Below are 14,427 nucleotides of genomic sequence, written 5' to 3'. Positions count from 1 at the left end.
ATGTTCATATAGCGGTATTTTTTATACTGATCATGTTACTGAATAGTCATATACGTACAACTGAAGTATCAGCAGAGCACTCAGACTGTCCCACTTTGGATGTAGGGTATATCGTGCGTTGTTTCTGTCTACTAATTTGTCATAACTTCTAGCGATTCAGCCAGCACTATTTCTACCACTTCGCACTGTTTAGTTACCTTTTTGTAATACCCACTCCCCTGTCGCCACTGGCTACCTCGACTGTATGTTCGTTCTGTTTTATTACTAATTTCATGTATACGTTTGCCCGCTCTATCGTCTCGTATGGGCCCGGCCCAAGCCCGATAAACCCGACGTACCTGTCCACTGGGCACTGTTACCCGGCCGTGACGTTCCCTCCCTTACTATACTGTCACTCGCCTTTTACGTACCACCCCCCCCCCCAGTCCGCCCAAAACCCCAGCCCCAGAACATGTTACACAGTCGTGTCTCTAGATAGCCCCCAGACTGTCACGAACTGCTATTGACCACGCGCTTTCGTCTATGTTATCTCAAATTTTTAGTCAAACCTCTATCACTTCCGTGTGTTTTGTCCCCCTCCCCTAGAGCCCGTCTAATTTTTACCGTTTTACTTCAGCAAACAAGAGCACTAGCAAAGCAGATAGTACACTGTCACTCGTGAACCCTCGTCGAAGTTGTTGCTTTACATGTTACTAATGTCATGATACGTCCCCTCAAAGCTCAGACACCCACCCACTCACCCAACACCCCAACCCCCCCCACAGCCCCCCACCCCCCCCCACTCCACAAACTGTTCAACTACTGTCTTTCTCTCTCGTTGAGTCAACTAGCTCAACAACTTTTATGCACTGCAGTGCTAGCTACTGTAGCATATGCTTTCAGTACTAGATTCATTATCCGATCCTTTGATTGGTGGACAACATGTCAGTTCATGCTGCAAGAACTCTGAGAAGTTGTCATAATTACTGTTTAAGTCTATGAATGGGGTGAGAACCACAAGGTTTATTGAAGTCAACGTATCCAGAGGAGGAGGAAACAGCCTACACTGCTGATTTGCAGGTTTTCCTACTTACAAAGCATGTAGAGGTCTGTCATTTTCATAGGTACACTTCAAACTGTGAGAGACGGAATCTAAAACAAAATCCAGAAAATCACATTGTATGATTTAAGTCATTAATTTGCATTTTATTGCATGACATAATGATTCACCTACCAACCAGTAGAATTCCGCGCTCTCACAGACCTATTATTTTTCTTTAAGAAGCCCTCCTGTTCTCCACTCATACCTGTATAACTGCACCTGTTTGAACTCGTTACTGTAAAAGACACCTGTCCACACACTCAAATCACGACTCCAACCTCTCCACAAGCTAAGACCAGAGATCTGCGTAAGGACATCAGGGATAAAATGTAGACCTGCACAACTGGATGGCTACAGGACAATAGGCAAGCAGCTTGGAGAAGGCAACAACTGTTGGCCAATTATTAGAAAATGAAAGAAGTCAAGATGACGGTCAATCACCCTCGGTCTGGGCTCCATGCAAGATCTCACCTCGTGGGGCATCAATGATCATGAGGAAGGTGAGGAACAGCCCAGACACATGGCAGACCTGCAATGACCAAGAGAGGGGACCACAGCTCAAAGAAAACCATTAGTAACACACTACGCCGTCATGATTAAAATCCTGCAGCGCACGCAAGGTCCCCCTGCTCAAGCCAGCGCATGTCCAGCCCGTCTGTTTGCCAATGACCATCTGGAGATCCAAAGGAGAATGGAGAAGTCATGTGGTCTGATGAAGAAAAATTGAGCTTTTGGTCTAAACTCCACTCCGTGTTTGGAGGAAGAAGAAGGAGTACAACCCCAAGAACACCATCCCAACCGTGAAGCATGGGAGTGGAACATCATTCTTTGGGGATGCTTTCTGCAAAGGGGACAGACGACTGCACCGTATTGAGGGGAGGATGGATGGGCCATTATAGCGAGATCTTGGCCAACACCTCCTTCCCTCATAAAGCACGAAGATGGGTCGTGGCTGGGTCTTCCAGCATAACCACCCAAAACACAGCCAGCAACTAAGGAGTGCCTCCGTAAGAAGCATCTCAAGTCCTGGAGTGCCTAGCCCGTCTCCAGACCTGAACCCATAGAAAATCTCTGGAGGAGCTGAAAGTCCATATTGCCCAGCGACAGCCCCAAACCTGAAAGATCTGAGAAGTCTTATGGAGGAGTGGGCCAAATCCCTGCTGCAGTGTGTGCAAACCTGGTCAAGAACTACAGGAAACGTAGATATCTCGTAATTGCAAACAAAGGTGTCTGTACCAATATTAAGCTCTCTTTCTGATGTATCAAAATACTATGTCATGCAATAAAATACAAATTAATTACTTAAAAAATCATACAATGTGATTTTCTGGATTTTGTTTTAGATTCCGTCTCTCACATTGAAGTGTACCATGATAAAAAAATACAGACCTCTACATGCTTTGTAATAGGAAAACCTGCAAAATCGCAGTATATCAAATACGTGTTCTCCCCACTGTACAATACAGTATTCTGTGGTTAGAATAATTTTGTATATTTGTGCCATGTCGTTACATCTAAAATCTCTTCCCAGCTATTTGCAACCTTTATGGCGCAGCTGTCAACATTTTTGTCCTCAAATGTAACTGGTATATTTGTTCATTTATGCAATCTTTTTCAGACAATTTGTCTTAATATATGGCAGACAAACCAGTTCCCTACCTTCTCCCTCTTCCACTTGCCTCTTCCATTTTTTATTAATACTGCATCAGTTGTTTGAACTTTGATTTGAACAAACATTCAATATATTTATATATTTCATTATATCCATATAAGTTGCAAGGCAATTTTTGAACAAAATTAGCCTTTCTTAATAATCGACTGAGAACTAGTTGTGGTTCAAGTATAAATTTATGTATGGTGTGAAGCTTTAGTGAGAGGTCTAATGCTAATATTTAATCCTATCAGCCCCCCAAACTCATATCTATATATAAAAAGGCATGTTAATTTTGTTTGCTTAGCGTTCCAAATAAAGTGAAATATTCTTTGCTCATATGATTTAAAAAATGAATCTCTGGAGTATACAGCACCATAAGTAAGTAAGTAAACTGTGATAGGACCAAAGAGTTAATAATGTGATTTATCCATAAATAGACAGGTATACCCTTCCATGGATGCATCATCTTGTCTATTTTTCTAACTTTCTATTGGAAACTGTTATCTATATTTCTTATTATTTTCACTTTCACTTACTTAGCTAGTGAATGCAGCTAGCTAGTTGAGCCTACTCAAACACCTTGCTCAAACATTGAGGGATGCTATGTTACCTAGCTGGCTATGGCTATCCAACACTGGAACTYTTCCAAGTCAAGGTAAGCTTTTGGTTTGATTAATTTATTGCCACCGGGGCCCACCGGTGTAACTGCTAAACTGCTTGTACACTGTACTGTATGATTGTAGCCGGTTTACTAACRCTTTAGTTCTATTACCTATGTTGACTTGACGTTAGCTAATATGGTGACAAYGATATAGGCTGTGTGTAGCGGTTAACGGTTATGATATGAAGGTTAGGCTTGGAAAGGTTTTTTCGCCTGGTCACAGACAGCTGATGTGTTGTGCACAAAAGGAAAAGGTGAGAGGAGGAGAGCACGTAGATGCGTGAAGGAATTATCCAACGATCAAAAGGATCATGCTGTTTGTGTGTTGTTGCTATGAAAGTGAACTGTGCTTGCGTGTGATCAGGGGTGTATTCATTCTACCGATTCTGTTGAAAAATGTTTCTTAAACGGAAGCAAACGGAACRAAACGGGGATWAACATATCTGAATTTGTCCAATAGAAACTCTTGTTTGCAACAGTTGGACTAATGATAACACCCTAGAGCAGCTAGATGCAGGCAAGATTGTGCAAGGTGGTTGTAACGATGTGCGCTGAGAGTCTGGAAGCAAGTACAGGGAATGAGTGTGTTAATTAATAAATAAACAAACCAATAAATACGAAACACAAACAACGCACCGACATGAAACAGAGTCAATAACACCTGAGGAAAGAACCAAGGGGAGTGACAGATATAGGGAAGATRATCAAGGAGGTGATGGAGTCCAGGTGGGTGTCATGAGGTGCAGCTGCGTGAGACGATGGTGACAGGTGTGCGGGATAATCAGCAGCCTGATGACCTAGAGGCCGGAGAGGGAGTATACGTGACAGTGGTATTGAATATGTCAATGTCTGTCACCTTGATTACTCTAATTTCTCTCGACCTGTGCACATACGTTATAAACTTTCATTCATAGGCTAGGTTGTAGCAACCTCATGAATGGTATAGGGAAAATTKGAGTATCATATAGCAGCTAGCCTAAASCTATCGATGTTAYATTGAGCTGGGTGAATGGAATATGAATGACAGTCATCCAATATACTGTAATAGAAAAAAGGCCACGCTCATAAAAACATTATCGTCCTCCCTCATCTTAAACGGCACCGACCGCCACTGTTATGTGTCTATGTATATACAGTACATTTATGTGTATAATAAAATATCTATGTGTATATGTATAAATGTGTGTGTGTATGTATGTATGTATGTACTGTCTGTATGTAAAATATATCTTTGTCAGGTGAATGCTGTATATAAAAGTACCATTTATGTAGTATGTAAAATGTAATATATAAAATGTGTGTATATGTAACAAGAAAGCTTTAAAACCAAAAAAAGCTACGGATGGGTTAATAATAAAAATAAACAAATAAAAAAGTTACAATAAAAAATGTACTTGACCATGCATTTCCTTTTCACTAGCTGTTCAAAGTGCTTGCTATGTTGGCTTAACATGTCAACTTGTCTTCCGTCCTCCTCCTTCCTCCTCTCTCTCCTCCCTCCTCTCTCTTCTCCCTCCTCTCTCTCCTCGCTCCTCTCTCTTCTCCCTCCTCTCTCCAAGCTGGATGTGTGGATGGAGCCCATTGACCTCTCCACTCCTGTGGACATCAGAGTTCCCTTCACCAGCCTGCAGACTGTCAAGGCCTTCCTGGAGACTGAAGACATCCCGTACTCCGTCATGATCAWGGACCTACAGGTAGGATCATACAGACACACACAATATAATTATGGGGTGGGTAGGAGTTGAGGAAGAAGTGACTGAGCTCAGGGAGATTACTTCAGTCTTTACTATGTCTTGAAATAGTATATCCATGTCATGACTTACAGTAAATAAATAAGATGGTTGAATAAGATTATGTGCAACAGCTCAATTTTATCTTTGCTCACAATGATCAAAAGAGATTCGGATAAGTCATATGGAATAACTACATATTGTTTCATAATAGTGTTATAAATCATTGTAAAGTGTTATAAAGCCTTGTAGTGACCTTTTGACCCCCGTTATGCCCACAGGTTATGTTGGACGAGGAGCAGGACCAGATGCTGAGTGCACGTGCCGCTGCCCCCAGAACCACCAATGATTACGACTACTCCAACTACCACGACATTGCTGATGTACAGTTGAAGTCGGAAGTTTACATACACCTTAGCCAAATACATTTAAACTCCGTTTTTCACAATTCCTGACATTTAATCCTAGTAAAAATGCCCTGTCTAGGTCAGTTAGGATCACCACTTATTTTAAGAATGTGAAATGTCAGAAAAATAGGAAAGAGAATGATTTATTTCAGCTTTTATTTCTTTCATCACATTCCCAGTGGGTCAGAAGTTTACATACACTCAATTAGTATTTGTTAGCATTGCCTTTAAGTTGTTTAACTTGGGTCAAACGTTTCAGGTAGTCTTCCACAAGCTTCCCACAATAAGTTGGGTGAATTTTGGCCCATTTCTCCTGACAGAGCTGGTGTAATTGAGTCAGGTTTGTAGGCCCCTTGCTCGCACACACTTTTTCAGTTCTGCCCAAAAATCTTCTGTAGGATTGAGTCAGAACTTTGTGATGGCCACTCCAATACCTTGACTTTGTTGTCCTTAAGCCATTTGCCACATCTTTGGAAGTATGCTTGGGGTCATTGTCCATTTGGAACCCATTTGCGACCAAGCGTTAACTTCCTGACTAATGTCTTGAGATGTTGCTTCAATATATCCACATGATTTTCCTCCCACATGATGCCATATATTTGTGAAGTGCACCAGGCCCTCCTGCAGCAAAGCACCCCCACAACATGATGCTGCCCCCCGTGCTTCACGTTGGGATGGTGTTCTTCGCTTGCAAGCCTCCCCCTTTTTCCTCCAAACATAAACGATGGTCAATATGGCCAAACAGTCTTTTTTTGTTTCATCAGACCAGAGGACATTCCTCCAAAAAGTACAATATTTGTCCCCATGTGTAATTGCAAACCGTAGTCTGGCTTTTTATGGCGGTTTTGGAGCAGTGGCTTCTTCCTTGCTGGCGGCCTTTCAGGTTATGTCGATATAGGACTCGTTTTACTGTGGATATAGATACTTTTGTACTTGTTACCTCCAGCATCTTCACAAGGTCCTTCACAAGGTCCCTCCCTAAATTCTATCAGCATATCGATTGTGCTACCAGGGGCTGGGAAAACCCTAGATCATTGTTATACTAATTTCCGCACGCCATATAAGGCCCTCCCCGCCCCCCTTTCGGAAAAGCTGACCACGACTCCATTTTGTTGATTCCAGCCTACAAACAGAAACTCAAACAACAAGCTCCCGCGCTCAGGTCTGTTCAACGCTGGTCCGACCAATCTGAATCCACGCTTCAAGACTGCTTCGATCACGCGGATTGGAATATGTTCCGCATCGCGTCCAACAACAATATTGACGAATATGCTGATTCGGTGAGCGAGTTCATTAGGAAGTGCATTGACGATGTCGTACCCACAGCAACGATTAAAACATTCCCAAACCAGAAACCGTGGATGACGGCAGCATTCGCGTGAAATGAAAGCGCAAACCACTGCTTTTAACCAGGGCAAGGTGACCGGAAGCAATGACGATACAAACGTGTAGCTATTCTCTCCGCAAGGCAATCAACAGGCTAAGTCCCAGTACAGAGACAAAATCGAGTCGCAATTCAACAGCTCAGACACAAGAGGTATGTGGCAGGGTCTACAGTCAATCACGGATTACAAAAAGAAAACCAGCCCCGTCGCGGACCAGGATGTCTTGCCTCCAGACAGGCTAAACAACTTTTTTGCCCGCTTTGAGGACAATACAGTGCCACTGACACGGCCCCCTACAAAACCTGCGGGCTCTCCTTCACTGCAGCCGAGGTGAGTAAACATTTAAACGTGTTAACCCTCGCAAGCTGCAGGCCCAGACGGCATTCCCAGCCGCGTCCTCAGAGCATGCGCAGACCAGCTGCTGGTGTGTTTACGGACATATTCAATCAATCCTTATCCCAGTCTGCTGTTCCCACATGCTTCAAGAGGGCCACATTGTTCCTGTTCCCAAGAAAGCTAAGGTATGAGCTAAACGACTACGCCCCCGTAGCACTCACTTCCGTCTCATGAAGTGCTTTGAGAGACTAGTCAAGGACCATATCACCTCCACCCTACCGACACCCTAGACCCCTCCAATTTGCTTACCGCCCCAATAGGTCCACAGACGACGCAATCGCAACCACACTGCACACTGCCCTAACCCATCTGGACAAGAGGAATACCCATGTGAGAATGCTGTTCTCGATTACAGCTCAGCATTTACCACCATAGTACCCTCCAAACTCGTCATCAAGCTCGAGACCCTGGGTCTCGACCCCGCCTGTGCAACTGGGTCCTGGACTTCCTGACGGGCCGCCCCCAGGTGGTGAGGGTAGGTAACAACATCTCCACCCCGCTGATCCTCAACACTGGGCCCCACAGGGTGCGTTCTGAGCCCTCTCCTGTACTCCCTGTTCACCCACGACTGCGTGGCCATGCACGCCTCCAACTCAATCATCAAGTTTGCGGATGACACTACAGTGGTAGGCTTGATTACCACAACGACGACCGGCCCTACAGGGAGGGTGAGGGCCCTCGGAGTGTGGTGTCAGGAAAATAACCTCACACTCAACGTCAACAAAACAAAGGAGATGATTGTGGACTTCAGGAACAGCAGAGGAGCACCCCCTATCCACATCGACGGGTCAGTAGTGGAGAAGGTGGAAAGTTTTAAGTTCCTCGGTGTACACATCCCGGACAAACTGAATTGGTCCACCCACACAGACAGCGTTGTGAAGAAGGCGCAGCAGCGCCTCTTCAACCTCAGGGGCTGAAGAATTCGGCTTGTCCCAAAGACCACTCACAAACTTCTACAGATGCACAATCGAGAGCATCCTGTGGGCTGTATCACCGCCTGGTACGGCAACTGCTCCGCCCACAACCGTAAGGCTCTCCAGAGGGTAGTGAGGTCTGCAGAACGCATCACCAGGGGCAAACTACCTGCCCCCAGGACACCTACACCACCCGATGTCACAGGAAGGCCATAAAGATCATCAAGGACAACAACCACCCAAGCCACTGCCTGTTCACCCCGCTATCATCCAGAAGGCGAGGTCAGTACGGTGCATCAAAGCAGGGACCGAGAGACTGAAAAACAGCTTCTATCTCAAGGCCATCAGACTGTTAAACAGCCACCACTAACATTTAGCGGCCGCTGCCAACATACTGACTCAACTCCAGCCACTTTAAAAATGGGAATTGATGGAAATTATGTAAAATGTACCACTAGCCACTTTAAACATGCACTTAATATAATGTTTACATACCCTACATTACCCATCTCATATGTATATACTGTACTCTATATCATCTACTGCATCTTGCCATCTTTATGTAATACATGTCCACTAGCCACTTTAAACTATGCCACTTTAGTTTTACATACCCTACAGTACTCATCTCATATGTATATACCGTACTCTATACCATCTACTGCATCTGCCATGCCGTTCTGTCCACCACTCATTCATATATCTTTATGTACATATTCTTTATCCCTTTACACTTGTGTGTGTGTAAGTATAGTTGTGGATTGTTAGGTTAGATTACTTGTTGGTTATTACTGCATTGTCGAACTAGAAGCACAAGCATTTCGCTACACTCGCATTAACATCTGCTAACCATGTGTATGTGACTAATAAAATTTGATTTGATTTGATTTGATTTGCTGTTGTTCTGGGATTATTGTGCTTTATTCGCACAAAGTACGTTAATCTCTTCTCTTCCATGGTGTTTATACTTGCGTACTATTGTTTGTACAGATGAATGTGGTACCTTCAGGTGTTTGGAAATTGCTCCCAAGGATGAACCAGACTTGTGGAGGTCTACAATTTTTTTCTGAGGTCTTGCTAATTTCTTTTGATTTCCCATGATGTCAAGCAAGAGGCACTGGGTTTGAAGGTAGGTCTTGAAATCATCCACAGGTACTACTCAAAATTGACTCAAATGATGTCAATTAGCCTATCAGAAGCTTCTAAAGCCATTACATAATTTTCTGGAGTTTTCCCAAGCTGTTTAAAGGCACAGTCAATTTAGTGTATTAAACTTCTGACCCACTGGATTGTGATACAGTGAATTATAAGTGAAATAATCTGTCTGTAAACAATTGTTGGAAAAATGTTTGTGTCATGCACAAAGTGATGTCTTAACCGACTTGCCAAACTATAGTTTGTTAACAAGAAATTTGTGAGTGGTTGAAAAACTAGTTTTAATGACTCCAACCTAAGTATGTATACATCCGACTTCAACTGTAAGTACCAACCCATCACACAAGTATCAAGGAGAAATGGCCCATTTCACATGATCACTCTGAACTCACACTGAGTGAGACATCTTTAATACTGTCATCGTAAGACCTACCTAAGAATTCTGTAAGCAAATCAAGACACTGTTTTCTGTTGTTGAAACCTACAGTATTTTGGGGAACACCTTATTTGAAGTGTCCTTACATAAGGAGTTCATAAAACAGTCAACAGCAGAACATAAGGATTCATGAAAAGCTTATGTCAACATCTGCAAATTGACAGTATCAACCTGTCTCTGTCTCTGTGTCTCTGTGTCTCTCTGTGTCTCTGTCTCTCTGTCTCTGTCTCTGTCTCTGTCTCTGTCTCTGTCTCTCTCTGTCTGTCTCTCTGTCTCTGTCTCTGTCTCTGTCTCTGTCTCTGTCTCTGTCTCTGTCTCTGTCTCTCTCTCTATCTATCTCATCAGATCTATAGTTTCCAGGACATGCTTGTGGCTGAGAACCCCAATCTGGTCAGCAAGATCGTGATTGGCCAGAGTTACCAGGGACGCACCCTGAATGTGCTCAAGGTAAGTTCCTGACGAGAGTGGCATGTTTTATCTGCTATGGCCTTGTCATTTTACTAGTACTCTTTACAAGTGAAATATAGATTTAAAGTCAGTGAAGGCAGTTTTTTCCTAATCCCGGACGAGGCCCTATTTTTKGTACATGTTACATGTTACATGGTTGTATGTTAAATGTGTATCAAGTTTACAGTATTTGAGGATAGGTGTTCTTTACACCCCCCTTCTTCTCTWTTTTCTAGTTCAGTACTGGTGGAACCAACAGACCTGGTATCTGGCTTGACACAGGAATCCATTCCAGGGAATGGATCACTCAAGCTAGCGGCACCTGGTTCGCAAAGAAGGTCCGTGTTTTCTCCACCACAGTCTTTAAACCTTTCCCCTCTCTTCATCTACACATGTATCACTTTAACCTTCTGTTTCCACATCCAGATTGTGACCGACTACGGACATGACGCCGCCCTCACCGCCATCTTGGACAAGATGGACATCTTCCTGGAGATTGTGACCAACCCCGATGGCTACTACTACACCCACAATAGTGTGAGTCTCTCATCACAATAGAAAATGCCCTTACATTTCTAGGTTGATCACAAATTTTGATTACAATGTCATCTCTCCATTTCAATTGACCTCTTCTTTTTTCAGTGATTATTTTATAAGGTCAAAGGGCACATATCAGACTAGGGAGTTGAACACAACAGCCACTCTCATCCTCTTTGATTACTAACTACATATTACATATGTATGCGTGATCTGAATCTCTAATACCAAATATAATCTATCTAATATTGCTTTCACAGTGTTTCGGTATTGTATCCTGCTTTGTCATTTGACTTCGCTCTGACATCATCAACTGCTGCTSACAGCTATGCACTAGACAAAACCAAACAAACCATGAGTCACGATGACCGTTTATGTTCCACAGAACCGTATGTGGCGTAAGACCAGGAAGCCCAACCCTGGCTCTTCCTGTGTTGGAACTGACCCCAACAGGAACTGGGATGCTGGTTTTGGAGGTATACTTTTCCTTGTCACTTGAATGTTGCAAAACACTTTATATTCAAATACAATAGATTCAGAGGTCACAAATTGAATAAGATAACAAATCAAAAGTTTTTGTCAATTAAAATGGTATCTSCTTGCCCTTGGTGAGATAGTATTTTACTGTTAATGTTTAGTTGGGCACTAATCTTTCTTTACCATTTGTTTCCTCCCTGGTCTTTGGTAGAGCCCGGCTCCAGTGGCAGTCCCTGCTCTGAGACTTACCGCGGACCCGAAGCTCACTCTGAGTCTGAGGTCAATTCCATTGTGGACTTTGTAAAGTCTCACGGCAACCTGAAGGCCTTCGTGTCTATCCATTCCTACTCCCAGATGCTCCTCTACCCCTACGGTTACACCAGTACCCCCTGCAAGGACCAGAGYGAACTGGTGAGTCTAGCAACCATTAACTAGTTGTCTTTGACATGTCTAGTAACAACTTGTGGCATTTGTTCCACCAGGGAGTGCCCTRCCAGCATTCTCCACCATATGTGGCYTCACCGGAGAAGGGTGATGCCAGCATGGTACTTTTACATGACTAGTATTATCTTCTCACAGCACGACCTGGCCATGAAGGCAATCACTGAACTGGCTTCCCTGTACGGAACCTCTTACAGATACGGCAGCACCATCAACACCATCTGTAAGTGTCTAACACCAGCTAAACATTTTCACTGCTTTAATGGCTCCCATCCCATGCCATTCCAATGTAGTCCCGCTCATTCTACCAACATGAGTACACACCATCTGTATAACCTAACCAAAGTCATTACAATATTCTTATCTTATGGTTTGTATACTCGTACATACTCGGTGAATTAAAAACAGAAACTATGGTCTATTCCCTTCTTTCTTGTCATTTCCAGACCAGGCTAGTGGTACCACTGTTGACTGGACCTACAACCAGGGCATCAAGTACTCCTACACCTTCGAGCTGAGAGACACTGGTCGCTATGGTTTCATCCTGCCAGCCAATCAGATCMTCCCTACTGCCAAGGAGACTTGGCTGGCTCTGATGGCCATCATGGAGCACACCAAGGACAACACCAACTAGAGGGKTCACCATGACAACCYACTGGACACTGTGAATCCACTAAGGCTGTTTACAGGCCACAAACAGAAGAATAAATGTTTACTGTTATACCTGATTTTGTCTTCTATTTCATTTGACTTGAGGTGATGTTGAAATGAAGCAAAGAGAAAGGTTGCTATGGTTGAAGGTCTTAACATGGTCATTATATTGTATTACAACAAAAAACAACACTAGTCCATAGAGAGTAAAGCATTCAATTTCACCATTCTACACTTTTTAAAGTAAGGATAACTATTTTTGTATTCTTCATATTCCCAATTCAAATGATGACATGAACTGCTACTGGACAACTTAGTGATTCCGCCAATGAAAAATGTAAAGTTCATATGCTGTATAATTTTGGGTTGCATAAGTTGTTTATGTGTATCTCTCACATAGGGTGCCAATGCTAGAAAACTGGTTATGGTTTTCCCAATGAAAATAAGCACCCTTTGGGTGTGGGAAATATGGACATTTCTAGGGAGYGATGTGCCATATAAAGCAGTTTTGGTGTCTCTCTGTCTCCAAGGCTTGCGGCCTACCAAAGGCCTAAAGAAGTTCAGCTGGATTGCCCAGGTCATGTGGTTTAGAAGGTAATGGGTGTGATAAACCCATCGGAAACACATTTCACCTGGTTGAATGTACATGTGTGGTGGTTTGTATTAGTTAGATAAACTACAAATAATCGGTGACAGATTTATGTCTTTAAAGGAGACACAGGCAGACCAATTCTGATATTTTGCCCAATTATTGGCARAAGAACTGGTCTCATTGGTGAAAAGACCAATTACGAGTGGGGAAAGATCTGAATTGGGCTGCCTGTGTAAACGCAGCCTTTGTTGACTTATTCCTCATCTCCTTTCTTCTTCATGTGAGTATACAGTATTATGCTCAAATAGACTCTCTGACTCAGTTCTCAAAAAAGGTTGCGGCGACCCTTGGGGGCATAGCTTTTACAGTGTAGGGATACAAACACAGGCGAACTAAGTAAATGGAATGGGAGGATAAAAACTAGACAATCTGGTCCATCCATTTTCATTAAACTTCTGAGAATCTGCACCATCAGTGTTACATCAGAGTCGTTGTGGAAAACAGAAAAGAAGGAGAAAACACCTGAAGAAAACATCAACTTACAAACCAAGGTAAAAAGTGCTGGACAGGGGGTGTCACGTTCCTGACCTGTTTTCTCTTGTTTTCTATGTGTTTATTGGTCAGGGCGTGAGTTTTGGTGGGGCAGTCTATGTTTTCTATTTCTAGGTTGGGTTTTTGTGTTCGGCCTGGTATATTCTCAATCAGAGACAGGTGTGTATCGTTTGTTCTCTGATTGAGAGTCATACTAAGGCAGCCAGGGTTTCACTGGTGTTTTGTGGGTGTTTGTTTCCTGTGTTAGCGTTTGGGCCACACAGGACTGTTGCAGGTTAGTCACGTTTGTTGTTTTGTTTATTTTGTAGTGTTGTTGGTTTGCCATTAAAATCATGAATACCTCCTACTCCGCATCTTGGTCCGATCCATGCTCCTCCTCGTCTGAGGAGAGAACGACATTGACAGCCGTAACAGTGTGTGGCTCGACTGGCTTTACTGTACTAGGTACGATGAAGGTGCTGCTCATCTTGGCTGCACTGTCTGTGGCCGTTATCGGCAAGGAGACCTTTGAGGGGTGAGTGATCATCAAACAGTACTGAAAAAAAGCACTTTGTGACAACGCTGATGTAAAAAGGGTTTTACAAATACATTTATTGACTGATTAAGGATTTCAACTTGTTTTGAACAGCAGTGGTAGCTGAGCAAAGGGTAATGACATATGATGTGTTGACTGTCATAAATTGATTAAAACATCCTTTTTTTATAAGATTCCCTGTCTCTTAATTCTAATTATTAGGGATGATAACATGGTTGTTGTAATATCTTTAAAGGCACCAGTTCGTATCACTGGAAGAATGAGTTCCAGCACTCTCTCCTGAAGGACATGGCTGAGATGGAACATCTCCAGGTTGGAATGATAACAGTGATCATCCTATGAGATAATGTGATTCATGTACTTCTGATAAATACGA

At 43.1% G+C, this 14,427-nt stretch overlaps 1 protein-coding gene and 1 long non-coding RNA gene across 2 annotated transcripts in view; both read left to right on the top strand.

Moving 5' to 3' along the window:
- The window catches only part of cpa5 (carboxypeptidase A5), a 24,311-nt gene extending 11,862 nt beyond the window's left edge, over nt 1-12,449 (top strand). Inside the window, exons 3-11 of the mRNA XM_024136293.2 lie at nt 4,956-5,090; nt 5,408-5,509; nt 10,165-10,266; nt 10,503-10,604; nt 10,693-10,803; nt 11,189-11,279; nt 11,492-11,691; nt 11,860-11,944; nt 12,168-12,449. Coding sequence (XP_023992061.1) covers nt 4,956-5,090; nt 5,408-5,509; nt 10,165-10,266; nt 10,503-10,604; nt 10,693-10,803; nt 11,189-11,279; nt 11,492-11,691; nt 11,860-11,944; nt 12,168-12,355 — 1,116 coding nt within the window. The 3' untranslated portion in view covers nt 12,356-12,449. The remainder of the gene's footprint in view (nt 1-4,955; nt 5,091-5,407; nt 5,510-10,164; nt 10,267-10,502; nt 10,605-10,692; nt 10,804-11,188; nt 11,280-11,491; nt 11,692-11,859; nt 11,945-12,167) is intronic.
- A 1,266-nt stretch (nt 12,450-13,715) lies between these two features.
- Nucleotides 13,716-14,363, top strand: LOC139024026 (uncharacterized). Its single transcript, XR_011475262.1, has 3 exons — nt 13,716-13,790; nt 13,961-14,034; nt 14,287-14,363. It is a non-coding gene; the product is annotated as an uncharacterized lncRNA (long non-coding RNA).
- Nucleotides 14,364-14,427: the final 64 nt, after the last annotated feature.

Source organism: Salvelinus sp. IW2-2015, unplaced genomic scaffold (genome assembly GCF_002910315.2).
Source record: "Salvelinus sp. IW2-2015 unplaced genomic scaffold, ASM291031v2 Un_scaffold864, whole genome shotgun sequence".
In the NCBI taxonomy this organism is placed as follows: Eukaryota; Metazoa; Chordata; class Actinopteri; order Salmoniformes; family Salmonidae; genus Salvelinus; species Salvelinus sp. IW2-2015.
Note: the sequence above shows the minus strand (reverse complement) of the source record. Positions and strands in the feature narration are given on the sequence as shown.